At 35.0% G+C, this 13,970-nt stretch overlaps 1 protein-coding gene across 3 annotated transcripts in view; it reads left to right on the forward strand.

Moving 5' to 3' along the window:
• The window catches only part of LOC105175778 (ABC transporter C family member 2), a 19,419-nt gene continuing 6,947 nt past the window's right edge, over positions 1,499-13,970 (forward strand). Inside the window, exons 1-17 of one of the 3 annotated variants that reach the window (XM_011098360.2) lie at positions 1,499-1,646; positions 2,581-3,005; positions 4,323-4,501; positions 5,803-5,842; positions 6,310-6,466; positions 6,775-6,889; positions 7,043-7,123; positions 7,254-7,278; positions 7,598-7,654; positions 7,824-7,889; positions 8,478-8,552; positions 10,257-10,364; positions 11,174-11,308; positions 11,861-11,967; positions 12,054-12,147; positions 12,630-12,797; positions 13,141-13,281. In XM_011098360.2, coding sequence (XP_011096662.1) covers positions 2,673-3,005; positions 4,323-4,501; positions 5,803-5,842; positions 6,310-6,466; positions 6,775-6,889; positions 7,043-7,123; positions 7,254-7,278; positions 7,598-7,654; positions 7,824-7,889; positions 8,478-8,552; positions 10,257-10,364; positions 11,174-11,308; positions 11,861-11,967; positions 12,054-12,147; positions 12,630-12,797; positions 13,141-13,281 — 1,881 coding nt within the window. In that variant the 5' untranslated portion in view covers positions 1,499-1,646; positions 2,581-2,672. Of the gene's footprint in view, positions 1,835-1,891; positions 2,069-2,580; positions 3,006-4,322; positions 4,502-5,802; positions 5,843-6,309; positions 6,467-6,774; positions 6,890-7,042; positions 7,124-7,253; positions 7,279-7,597; positions 7,655-7,823; positions 7,890-8,477; positions 8,553-10,256; positions 10,365-11,173; positions 11,309-11,860; positions 11,968-12,053; positions 12,148-12,629; positions 12,798-13,140; positions 13,282-13,970 lie in introns of those variants that run through there. The other 2 variants (XM_011098359.2, XM_011098361.2) reach the window with 2 other exon arrangements.

Here is a 13,970-nt window from a genome sequence, read left to right on the forward strand (position 1 = left end):
CAGGAATCGGCGAGATATCCAAGGCAATGAATGTACCAGTGGAGGAACTAATGAAGAGAGTAGAAGAACTGACTAGGCTACATTAACCCCATTCCCGCTTGCATGTGGCACCTATGTTTCCATCTACTTATCCAGAAAATCATTTTTTGACCGCTGGTTGGGAGGCAAGTTTGCTGTTTTCGTTTTATGTGTAATAGTACTGTTGTGTGAGAGCGTGAAACATTTTTTCCTTCCTCTGTTCCGTATGAAACTCAGTTAACCTATAGAAATGTTCATAAGAAGAATATTGAGGGTTGTATAAACCATTCGTCTTTTTTGCCGTCTGTATATTTTAAAGTGGCACAACGACCTTGTTCTGGGAATACATTATTGTTTTATTTTTTCAAAAAAGCTAGTACAGTGTGTATTGTTAGGTGAGTCAAATATATTTTCATCAGACGGATTTTCTTGATTCGTGATCTTTTCCAATTGTGGAAGATTTGTCTGTGGAATTATCTTTGGAGTCTTTGGGATTATTAAAACTCAGATTAAAAAAATGGTCCCAATATCAAAGAACTTTACCAGGTGTAAATATAGACATCTTATTACAAAATGTAAAGATTGAATGGTGGAGTGTAAAAATAAAATAAAATTGAAGGAGAAACTGCAAAGATGCTAATAGTAAGCAGATGGGTGGGTTGGTGGCTCTGGCTCCACAGCAATTTCTAGATTGGATCACTGTCGTAGGCATTGCAATATACATTTAATACCAAGTCAACGAAATGTAACAGTTGGTGACAAGTGAAGAAATGTGAGTAAGCTTATGTTTTATGAGTTGGGTCCACACACATACTTTTGTTTCTTACTCAAAACAAAACGCAGTAAAACTCATTCATAATGTTTGAACGAGAGAGAAAAATAAAGATAAATAAGTGTGTGTTAGAGATAGTATGTATATTTGAATTTGTTTTTAGAGATAATTTAAAATAAATATTATATGTTCAATTTTGTGTTTTGGGAGACACACATTACGTCAAATTATTGTCAAATCATGTCTTTTTTATATATATTTATGTATATGTGTGTATATATATGTATGTATTTACGCTAAAATAATTAAAAACACCTAAATAAGGTGTTTTTAAATAATGACAAACGTTAAGTATGTTTTGACTTGTTTCGAAAATATTTGAAAATGAAAATAAATATAGTAATTTTGTTTTGGATGACTATGTTGCGTTTTAAATAAAATTTATGCGTTTATAATTGAAAAAAGAAAAAGAAAATCAGACCACGTAACAAAAGTTACCGTTGGGTAAATCTCCCTAATGATTAGGTAGGGCAGTGGAAGATCATCTACGTATACACATACAAACGTATATTTACTTTCTACGAAAAGTTATACGGCGGCCACAATTGTCGATGTAAGCAGTGACGCTCCCTTTGTCGTCGCCTATGTATAAAAGTACATAGTTTTATACAATCAATAAATGTGACATCATTATCATCATCGTAATTAATAAACAATCAACATTTTCAAATCTCTCTCGTCTTCTTCTACCCAGCCAGCCTCAGTAATAGTAATATCAGTAATTGAGAGAAAGTGGAGGAGCTTTCAATTCAAAAAAAGAACCTTTTTCTGGGTCCAAGATATTGGAAAGAAAAGGGTATAGATTCCATATTCTTATTCTTCCCCGCAGCCCACTAACACTCGGCACACACTTTTTGATCAACTGAAACTCTCTAACCCTATCATCACTGCAACTTTTTTCCGCCCCAGAAATATTGGCTCACTTTTCATATCTACTGACAGAGCCCCACTTTTTAGTCCACTCTATTTTTTCGTCTGTCTCGGGTCTCTCTCTCACACTCATTTATGTTTCTTGTTTCGTTGTGCTGTAATTTGATTTTGTTATGTTTATTTTTCTTGGTTGTGGGATTCTTTTTGTGTTTCTTGGTCTCCTTGAGATCTTGATTGGCATTTCGCGCTATTTTCTTGGTTCTTTAATTTGTTGCTCCTTGAGATTCTATGTTCTTCTTGATTATCTTGAAATCTTGGTTGTTTATATTGTTCGTTTTCTGCAACGTGGTATGTTGTAGTTTCAACATTTTACGTTCTTGGCTTGAAAATGAGGAATGCTTAATGAAAATTATTCTCTTGGATTTGCTCTCGTATAAAAAAATCTGGATGCACGACACAGTTCTTGGGATGATCAAAATATTCATACATAAGCATGAAGTTGTTTCTGGAGTTCTATCCCCTATATTGGATTGCCTTATATTCTTTGCTTTCGCGCAGAATGACTTAAAAACATGATGGCTGTATACTTAATATTTGATGAATCCATGAACTAGGTATTTTTCCTTTGAGCCATATGAAAATATGGTTTCTACGGCTCTGAGATAGTCGTTGTCATATGTAAAAGATTATTATGCGTGGTCCATTGGAAGGCATAAGATATCTTCTACAAAAAAAAAAAAAATAGAGCCACTGTTGGTTTGATGTAAATTTGGTAGAGTGTAATCATTATCTGTTTCTGTGTAATGAGTATGACTTAAAGAGGCTTATATACTCTGTATGGCATTACTTGATCTTTCCAGGACCCATCTCCGATCTCATTCTGAAGTCGAGGGGAAGATAGGAGAATATGTGTTTGTAGATTGAAATAATACAAGTGATAAGAGTGACTAGCATGGCTTTCAAGCCATTCCAATGGTATTGCAAGCCAGTTGAGAATGGGATTTGGTCAAAAGCAGTGGAGAATGCATTTGGAGCTTACACTCCTTGTGCTACTGACTCTCTGGTGATCTGCATTTCGCATCTGGTTCTTTTGGGGTTGTGCTTAAAACGGCTATGGAGATTAATGAAAGACTCTTCAGTTCAGAGATTCCGCTTGAGGTCAAATTATTACAATTATGTGTTGGGATTGTTGGCTGTTTATTGCACTGGAGAACCATTGTTCAGACTGGTCATGGGAATTTCAGCATTTGATGTGGATGGTCAGCATGGTCTTGCTCCCTATGAGGTATGGTGCTCTCTTTTCTCACCATAGTGTTTGCAGCGCATTCACTTTTCCTTCTGAAGACTCCTATTGACTATTATGCACTTGTAGGTGATTCCATGGCCTTTCATTATGTAGAAAGTGATCCTAACTTGATTAGTCATCTTTTATGTTCAATATTTTGCAAACTATATTTCATGGAGTGGCTAGGTCAACAACCTGCATTCGTTTGAGTTATAAAGATTGCAAAATTGTTACTTGGACATCTATAGGTATTCAGTTCCCATCAACTTGGTTGAAAATAATAGAGGGCTATCTGATGTCAATTTCTTAAAATGTTGACTCGACTTGGCTACAGTAATTCACCACTTAGTTCTTTTTCTCTCTGCTGTTCTTAATGTCATACTTATTTATATTCCCTTTTAAGTTAGCTAAACAGTTCATCGAGCTTACACTTGTATGAGTTTTTATAAATGGTTTAGAAGGAGATCGAACTACTTATGCTCAAGAGAACACTTCTTTTTGGGTGTGCGCGGCCAGTGGTTTCTAATGGAAACATAATGCAGATATGTGACAATTTTGGTTTTTGAATTTGCAGTTTCAGTATTCTCTCGCCCTACTAATTGAGCTTCATTGTCATATTGTACAAATAGACATCACCAGTTTCGAGTAATCTTGCTACTGGTGATGGAGCTGGAGATCAGTTTTCTTTATTACTTGATCTGATTATGTAAAACTAGCCTGGAATTGATACCTGAAACTTCTGGATCTTGGTGTGACAGATTTTATTAAAGAAGAATCACATTGATTGCTTAAACAGTGGTATGCTCCTTCTTTAGGATGATGCTTAGAGTAGCTCGGTTGCTTTCAGTAGAAGTGGATGTGGATAGAGTGGAGTTGAAAAACAACATTTGGATTTCTCTTGTCACCGTTTTTTTGTATTATTTCTTTCTTAATTTTATAGTCGCTTTGGTGCCACTCAGTTTGATATTGAGGAAGAATACCTTTTCCACTCAGAGCGGATATGATTCAGCTTGATTCTTCTCATGATACCATTGAGATTGTTATTCTGAAATTATTATATTCTGAAATTATTATGGGACTTGGAATACTTGGTTTGTTTTAACTTTTGGCTGTACGAAGACTCTTAATCAACTAAATAACAATGAATGAACTTAGATAGGAGAAAATTCTGCAGCGAGTTATGATTCTGGTTCAAATGTCACTGACATGCGAGTATATCTTGCCTGTATTTGCTAGATGCAATCTTTGATTTTATTCAGGCTGAGCTTGTGCAACTTGCTGTTCACAGGGGGTTTAAATTTGTATTTATGTTTGCAGATGGTTTCTCTCATCATTGAGGCTGTGACATGGTGCTCTATGCTTGTGATGATCATACTGGAAACAAAGGTTTACATCCGAGAATCACGTTGGTCTGTTAGATTTGCGGTTGTTTATGCTCTGGTAGGGGATGCTGTTATGCTGAATCTCGCTCTTTCTGTCAAGGATTTTTATGATTGGTTAGTTCTCTTAATAGATTCTTGAACGTATATGACGAAGCTAATCTCATACATAGTGCAATAAGCAACCAGTAGTACATAGCATACTATGACTTTAGTTTTCTCTAGTTTGTCTGATAGTTTGCACATCTATTCCTAGTTTATAGTTTTTGTTATACCGTCATTTGAGTTTAAATTATATAAAAAGTTGTCATCCGCATTGCTTCATGTTAGATGTTGATCCCTTATGCAATGTGCTTATTGATATAGAGCATTATTGCTCATCCTTAGTAATAGTTTAACTTTTTAAGCTTTTGATTGACTCTGCATACCCCATGTGAAATAGAGTTTTTCGAAAAATGGAGGCATAGGCTTGGATATACCCCAGATCTTGTAACGAACTCCATGAAACTCTAAATAGAAGAATTTAGTTTCATGGCTGCAATCAATTATGTGAAGTGAATGATAAAATATTACATGTCCCAACAATGTTGAATGGTCCAAATCTATTCTCTTCTGAGTTGGGATAAACAGACTCACTTTCTTGTCTTCTAGATGGGGGAACGGAGACATTCCAAACGATGTTATGGGGGTTTTGTGTGCCTTGTGTTGTGTCCCTTCCACTTTTCTTTTTTCATCTTCGAAAATATGTTTGCTTCAAATCCATACAACTTTCATACACAAAAAACATAAGAAATTTCAGGCATAGTTTGGTTGAAGAAATCTATAGTATTTTATACTGATCTTAACCTCCTGAATGTCCTTAATTTTAAGATAAAGTGCTCATCTGTGGTTTGCTTTGTGACCTTGAAGGAACTTTATGTGATAAAGTTTTGTATTTTTGGGTGTGAAAAATGTTTTGCATATCCATCACAAGAAGGCCAGCCAAGTATTTGAGGCAGTGCTTTTACCTGAATAGTAGTCAGATCAATGATATGTGAACATACTTGAAGTTTTCACTTAATTTCCTGCTTGACTACAGGTAATCTGGAGGTGATGTTCATACTTCCGAATGAGTCAGTTGCACTGGCATTTGGTTCAAATCTTACTATGCCATTTATCTGTTTGAAAGCTTTAGTAGAATTTAGGTTAATCAATTTAATGATATAAGTTAGGAATAGAATCTTTCTAATATCCATCTGTAGTTACTCATGGCTGTTACTTAAGTACTTAAGCCCGTGCTTACTCTTTTTATTACTGTTTTAGTAAAATTTCTTACCTCTGGACTATTTGCTCAAAATGGTAAAATTTTGCATTTGCCAACAGGAGGACTATGACATATTTTACACAAAAATTATATAATTTGTATCTTATGTTTGCAGGTCTGTTTTCTATTTGTACGTCAGTGAAGTGGTTGTCCAGGTTTGTTTTACTTCCATTTTTTCTTGTCCTCTAAATGTTAGTATTCACTTGGAATGAGCGAGGAACTTTGTCTTTGAAATGAAGGAACCTTGATAAAAATTGAGATTAGCTTCTTGAGGCCATGTACGCAATGCAGCTATTTCTAGTATGTTGACTTGACTTTGGGTCTCTGGCTGAAGCTTGTCACAACTTCTTGAGATTGCAGGAGGAGGATGTGTGAAAACTAAATAAAACCAATGGGAATTTAATCCGATTTATGTGGCCTAATTACACTGCCATCAATTGCTAGTTTAGTCTCACCTAATTGTGTACGGACAAATAATGGAAACTGGATGACCCAGGTTGTTTAATACTTTTTGGATGATTAGGTTATGAATGATTGAACCTTGATCAAGACTGAGACCATCCTGGTTTCTTATCTGCTTGTCTTTAATGGAACTTAAATATATTCTTTTATGTCCATGTAGGTTTTGTTTGGTGTCCTCTTGCTTGTGTATATCCCTGATTTGGATCCTTATCCGGGATATTCCCCCTTGAGAGCTGAATACGTGGACAATACTGCCTATGAAGAACTTCCTGGAGCAGAGCAAGTATGTCCTGAGAGGCATGTCAATATATTCTCTAGTACGTAATCACGAGCTCTAACAGTTTAAATGATACTATAATTTGTTATCTCCATTGATGGTTAATATATTGTAGGCGCTGGCATGTCATTTCATCTATAATTCTGTGGTCATGTTTAGTCTTCTTTTGAGGGATCCCATTGTGTGATACTCAGATTTCTGTCTTCTTTAGTTGGTGCTCAGATGTGTGGGAGCTGTCAAGTTTACTTACCTGCTGAATGCACAATTTTTCTTCTCAATAAGTGTATATATTTTTCTGATTACTATTGAACATGTTTCATCCAACTAATATTAGTTAATTGCTTTCAGAAATAACGTTTGCATGGATGAATCCAATCATGCAGCTGGGCTATAGAAGGCCTCTCACAGAGAAGGATGTCTGGAAACTTGATACTTGGGATAGAACAGAAACACTTAACGACTCGTATGCACATAAATACTCATATAAATTGATTTTTCCTGTATGCTGCTTGTGTGGCGCTCTAACTATTAATGCTGAACTCATGTTACAAGATTTCTTGTCCCCTTTTGTTGAATGAAGTTTCTCAAAACATAATGCTTTTGATTAACTGTTTAGGTTCCAAAAATCCTGGGCTGAGGAAATTCGAAGACCCAAACCTTGGCTCTTAAGAGCTTTAAATCGTAGCCTTGGTGGAAGGTAGTCTTGGGAACCATGCTTGGAAGTTATTTGAATGTGCATCAGTTCAAACAGTTTCTCATAATGATTAATTTTTTATTGTTAGAAGAAACTTGACAATCTTTTTTCTTTCTTTCCATTAATTTGTCAGGTTCTGGTATGGAGGCTTCTGGAAGGTAGTTAACCCATTTTGTTTTCTCTTATTGACATTTGCATCATTTAGTAAGCCCTGACAATTCATTTCTCATTTTATGGATTGGAGGCGTTTATACCTACGCAGAATCTAGAAAATTCTGCAATCTTTTCCCTCTTGTACCTTATTACCCATCGTGGATCAAGAAAGTAAGATCATTGACTTGGCCATGCAATATTAGAATATATGTTTACAGCATTTTGTGTGCTATTGTTATATGCATTAACATTTCATCTTCTAACTTATGTCTTATTCATATGAAACTCCTTTTTCATAACGTGTGATTTTTGTTCAACCTGTAGATAGGGAATGATGTTTCGCAGTTTATTGGTCCGCTTATACTGAACCACCTTTTACAGGTCAGTTTAATCCTATAGCGCCGTATTGAGCTTATGATACATTGTCCTCTTTACCTTTCCATGCAGTCATTTAGCCAAACCCCCAGTCCCACCCCACCTGACCAAAAAACCCACCCCTCTGTGCATGCACAAAAAGAAGCTCATTTGTGTTATTGGTGGCATGTTACAGTCAATGCAACGAGGAGATCCAGCTTGGATTGGTTATATCTATGCATTCTCCATTTTTGTTGGAGTGGTATGTAATATATTCCCTGTTTACTGTCATATTTTAGAATGCCATAATCTGCATTTGTTGCTATAGATGCTTTAGTCATTTGGAGTCGTGCTTTTCAAATCTGTGTGCTGGTTGTTTTGAGGCAATACTGCAAACGTTATGCGTATGAGATGACATATAAGATGTGTTTAGATTTGTGTCCTTTGCAGGCTGCTATATTGATTATTGATGGTGGTATCATATAACCACACTGTGGCTTTCTAATTGGAAAAGTATAGCATAGCACTCAATGAAAGACATTTGATTGGGGAGGGATCCACATTCACCTTTCTGTAGCTTAAAGATACTGAGGATGTTCATGGTTGGAACCTATTTAATTTGGTGATTGTCTGCAGCATGAAGTTTGATATCTATGCTGCTATAGACATTTGTGCCTTATATAGACATATTTACCTTGTGATCCAGAAAGTGTGTCACAAGTTCTATAAAATCATATCTATTTATGTCTCTTTGAATAATTTACCTGGCACAATTTTTTTGCTTCCCTTTTCGCCACTTGTTATTAGGACCTTGTTATGTTTTAACTCGATTTCTATTCCCTACCTTCAGGTATTTGGCGTGTTATGTGAAGCTCAGTATTTTCAAAATGTCATGCGTGTTGGTTATCGTTTGAGATCAACTCTGGTAAGCAATTTTTCTTCACCATCTTTCTGATCATTATAGTAGAAACTACTGTTTGATTTCAAGTTTGAGCTGGTATCCTCCCATGTTCTGTATGAATTTGTTGTCATTATTATTGTGGGTTAATTACGCCTAGATTTCCTAAAAAAAATTTACATGTTCTCTAAAAATAAATTGAGAATTACACTTGCACTTTGTGGAAAATACTTAATTCAAACGGAAGTGGTGCAATTCCAGTTAATACTTAATTTAATTTTTTTAAAGATAATTAAATAATAAATTTATTATGATCAATATGCCCTGGATGTATTTGTGGACTCATGTTTCGGGAGGGGTGAATATCCTCTATTTATGTATTTGAAGGGATATCTTTGTATGGATTTTTCTTCAACCAAATATGATTAGTGGGGGTTCTGTGCTAACAATTGCTAAATCTTAAAAAATTTAATTCTATAATGCCTTTCAAATACTACTAGCCATTATTCTACTGCAATCATTTTTGCTAAAAGTAATTTCATAATTTACCAATTCCATCTGAAAGGTAATAGGATACTCCTATAATATCTTTTTGAACAATACTCAATGCATATATATATTAATCACGTGTTAGAAACTTTAAAATGAATTGGTGGTATAAACATTTTTCAAGTTTTATTTCTTTCACTGTGTTCATACTTCTAGTATGCTGAAGGGTGTTTGTGTGAAGTGTATGTTCTTCGAAAATGGGGTTTATAATAATTTCATTGACAAAGAGTGTGTTGTAATATTGAAAATTACATGTACATTTTAGTAAAGAGAATAATTGTGACAATCAATGAAGTGGTTCCTAATGGACCCACTTTACTAAATGATTACCTTGAAACCAATCTTTCAATGTGATGAAAATATCTAATATCATTAAGTTCATTTTCAACAACTTATAAAGTAAAAATAAAACAACATTGAGATTTGGTTTTTGAAATTTATTTGTTATCTTAGAAATCATCACGGTCAATTGTTCCCCATATGTTTTTGGGCTACATTTTATATATTACTTTTGTGGATACTTTCTTTTTTATGTTTTTCCTATAACATAAGAAGGTGTTTGAACTAACTATTTTATCTGATGATGCAAAATTCACCGTAAAATCACTACACATATGTAAAAAGATAAAAGAAAATACAAAGCAACTATTTTTATATCAACTCTTAGAAATCCATAGCAAGTAGTTTATTGCATTTATACCAGATGACTATATGACATTACATACACCCAATAAGTTTCAAAGTATTACCAAGGATTAATTAGGCAATACAATGTAAAGACCTTTGGGTGACGACATCACCATTTTCCTTCCAAAACCTTAATGATAGGGTGTGATTGTAAACCGAGTACCTTTTTAAAGGATGTAAGTGTTTTTAAAGTTTTATAGGGGAAAGTGTGATTTCGTATTTTCGGAGGGGATTTAGGTGTAATTAACCGTATTGTTGTTATTATTTTTGTTATTTCTATTTTTGTTTCCCTCCCTTATTTGGTCACGTGGTCTGGAGTGGGGGAAGTATCTTGGGATTTTATATACCTGGGAAGGTTACTGTTCCAAAAGGAACTTTGCATACAGTCAGCTGTGTTATGTTCTATCCTCGTAGAGGAGTCAGCTGCTCTTTTCAAAGCTTCCCAGCTCCTTAGTGAACTGCAAGGCTCTTATCCATTTCGAACATGTTTTCTAGGTTGCTGCAGTTTTCCGCAAATCTTTAAGGTTGACCCACGAGAGCCGCAAAAGGTTTGCATCTGGTAAAATTACAAATTTAATGACAACAGATGCTGAAGCTCTTCAGGTACTTTCTTATATTCTGAAATCACATGTAACTCTTATTTGTGTTTTCCTACTATTAAATTTGCTGAATTGATGCTCAAATACCGTGATAAATTTGAATAATGGAACTTATATGATAATGGCGTGTATTAAGTTCTTTAAAGCGGTATGGACCACAGTTTTTGAAAGGAAAACAACACGAGGGCTCCAGCATGCACCAAAAGATTATAGTGCTAAAATATCAGTGTGACTGTTGACTGACCATTTGGCTAGAGTGAAGTTAAAATCAATTCAACATCTTCTCTCACTTCTTGGTGTTTATGGGGTTATGGGGGTACCTTTAATATCATTGTGAGCTAGAGTAGAATCTTTTCTTCTTTCTTCCTTCTTTTCCTTGGGAAGGTAGAATTAGGGCAGCAGACTCTTTTGCTCAGTTCTCAAGGTTTGGGTGATGGAGATGGTGAAAAAACGAATGAGTAGTTTCACTATTATATCACTACAAATGAGGATGCATTGCCGATTTATAATTTTTGCAAAAGGGCTGAGATTTTACTGGGTTGAGTTCAGTCGTAAGTTTTAGATGAGGCCACTTTGTATGTTACTTCATCTTTCTCGTTCTATCTCAATTCAGTTTTCCCCTCACTGGAACAATAATTGCCACAAAGTCTTACATAAGTGTAGTCCTCTGTTTAAACGTTCATAAAAATAAAGAAAAGAGTGTGTGCATTGAGCGCTCTTGTTCAGGACAGAGGCTAACATCTATAGATTCTACTTTAAGTTAGACTGCATAATTCATTGCTTGATTTCACTCTTTGTTCATTGTTTTTGCAGCAAGTTTGCCAATCACTCCACACTTTGTGGTCAGCCCCGCTCCGAATTGTTGTTGCCTTGGTTCTTCTTTACCAGCAACTGGGTGTCGCATCACTTCTGGGTGCCTTGATGCTTGTTCTTCTGTTCCCCATACAAGTAGGAACCTTGTTTTAGCAGCTCAAGTTTTCTCATTTTGTTCTACTGCAAATTATGTGTTCCACAGTATCTGGATCCGGTATCTTATTACTTTACTTATCAAGTTAGTTTCTCAATGACTAAAAGGTTGGAATAGTGTGTTTCAATAGCTAAATGTTTGGTTTTCCATATTTAGAAGTTTATCACTAAAAACATTGAAGCTGGGAGGAAAAGACTGACTGTGGCCGAGAACAATTAGTGTATTACCAGGCAGGAATGAACAACATATTTATCATCTGCATCAATCTGAAATTGATTACAATTTTGATAACGACAAAATAGTTCATTACCATGAAATATGAATTCTTACTTGGTGGATCACAAATTGAATGGTAATCTTTTAATTTTAGCTGGCTATTTAAGTTCTCTCCAGTAAGATATTGACCAGTTTTTACCTGTCATATTTAGTTTTCGATATCCAACTCCTTGATTTTGGGAACCTTTGTTGCTTATTTCTAAATCAGTGATTTGTGCATGTTGATTATAATAGTTTTAATTTGACTTACTGAGCAGACACTTATTATAAGCAAGATGCAAAAACTGACAAAAGAAGGATTGCAACGGACGGACAAGAGAATTGGACTCATGAATGAAATTCTGGCTGCTATGGACACTGTCAAGTAAGGTTCAAAAAATGATTGGCATTTCTATCTGTATATGTTTTGCATCTTATCTATGATTATCTTTTCATGCCAAATGGATTCAGGTGTTATGCATGGGAGACCAGTTTCCAGAAGAAGGTTCAAAGTGTCAGAAATGACGAGTTGTCTTGGTACAGGAAAGCTCAGCTGCTAGGAGCTGTATGCTCTTCTTCTGAAAAGCTATTTTCATATACTATGAATCATGTTTAGTGCATTCAATTTCGTTCACATTGGAACAATTTTCCTTGGTGGAGGTTAAGTGAGAAGATAGGATTAACAAATGTAACAAAAACTCTTTAGTTCTGCATAGATCAAATGCCTATGTGTATTGAACTGGGTTACATGATGGCATGCCAAGTGGGGATTACTCAAAGAATGCAAAAGACTATGGACAAAATTCAGACTGTTGTTTACGTAATACATATGTTTTTTGTTATGTAAAATTATTAGGGATCTGTTTATTTTTCATTTTCTAAGTGATGCTTTGTATCTCCCCTTTCCTTTTTGAGCTGAGCTTAATATGGTTGGACATCTGTGTATACGTATCTCAATTCTTCTTTCCTTCCTCATTTAATGACTTTTCCTTCCTTAAACATTTATGTTTGATTTGTTGGTAACAAACTATCTTTGTTAATTTGCAGTTGAACAGTTTCATACTTAACAGTTTACCTGTAGTGGTGATTGTAATTTCATTTGGGCTATTCACTTTACTTGGAGGAGATCTGACACCTGCAAGAGCATTTACATCTCTTTCGCTGTTCGCGGTCCTACGATTCCCTCTTTTCATGCTTCCTAATATGATTACACAGGTATCTTCTTTCATAAAAATATTCCCATATAGATCTTACCAGCTATGTAAATATGTCTATATTTCTGATCTGAGCTACTATTATGAAGTGTTCACACAAACTTTTAAAGTTTTTCATATCTGTCTGTCATGATGCTGAAATTACATTTTAGAGTTTAACACAGACCAATAGTGTGACTACCAACTTTAGGCATTTGTTATTTGCTAATGTTTGACAACAATGATTGTATATGATTTTCTATAGAACTTTGAGATCGATCATTATTTAAAGACTTCAAATCTTGTCTAATATTTTGTGTGGGGAGCATTTCAAAAATCTGTGGCTAATTTTCTTCATTTTCCAGGCGGTTAATGCTAATGTTTCATTGAAACGTCTGGAGGAACTACTTCTAGCTGAAGACCGGATTCTTTTGCCTAACCCACCCATTGAACCAGGTCTACCAGCTATCTCAATCAGGAATGGATACTTTTCTTGGGAGCCACAGGTTTGTTAGATCTTTCTCATAAACTTACGCCTTACGTACTGATTGGCTTATAGACCTCCACAACATTGTATATTTAAGCACATCATTTAAAGAAGTTAATCTTAATCCCCTTGAGTTGTTTCAGAGAATTGATTTTCTCAACATTTCTCAATAATTAATCTTTTGTAGATGAGTCTTCAAGTCTTGGGAGATTCAAGTAATAATTAGAGTAGCTGAAGACATTTAACAACTTACTATGTGGATGTCAGTTACCCATGAAAAAACGTTATTTTTGGTTTATCATGTAATCTTGTGTTTTGGACACTATATTGGTTGATATTTCCACTAAACTGTATGCTCAATCATATGGACCTCCGTTATACCCATCACCTGTAGGTTTTTCACCAATTAATGGGCTCTAGTTCCTCATTTCTTGAAGAAGGAAGGTTACACTGATCCCATTTCTCAATGTTTTTCCTGGTTTTTGGGTAGTCCAATTGCATGTGTGCGTGATATAGTTCGCATGTCCTAGATATACTGTGTGTTGAATTCTATTCATTGATCTAGGAACGGGAACTAACATAATTTGGCACCATTCTCTACTTCATCATATCGATGCAACTAGAAGTCTTGTTTCCTTTTCAGTTGTTATAGATTCTCTTGCTTTTGTGATGTAGTTGGTAGCTTCTTAGCTTATAATATTTTTGGGA

This window comes from Sesamum indicum, linkage group LG12, assembly GCF_000512975.1.
Source record: "Sesamum indicum cultivar Zhongzhi No. 13 linkage group LG12, S_indicum_v1.0, whole genome shotgun sequence".
Taxonomy (NCBI): Eukaryota; Viridiplantae; Streptophyta; class Magnoliopsida; order Lamiales; family Pedaliaceae; genus Sesamum; species Sesamum indicum.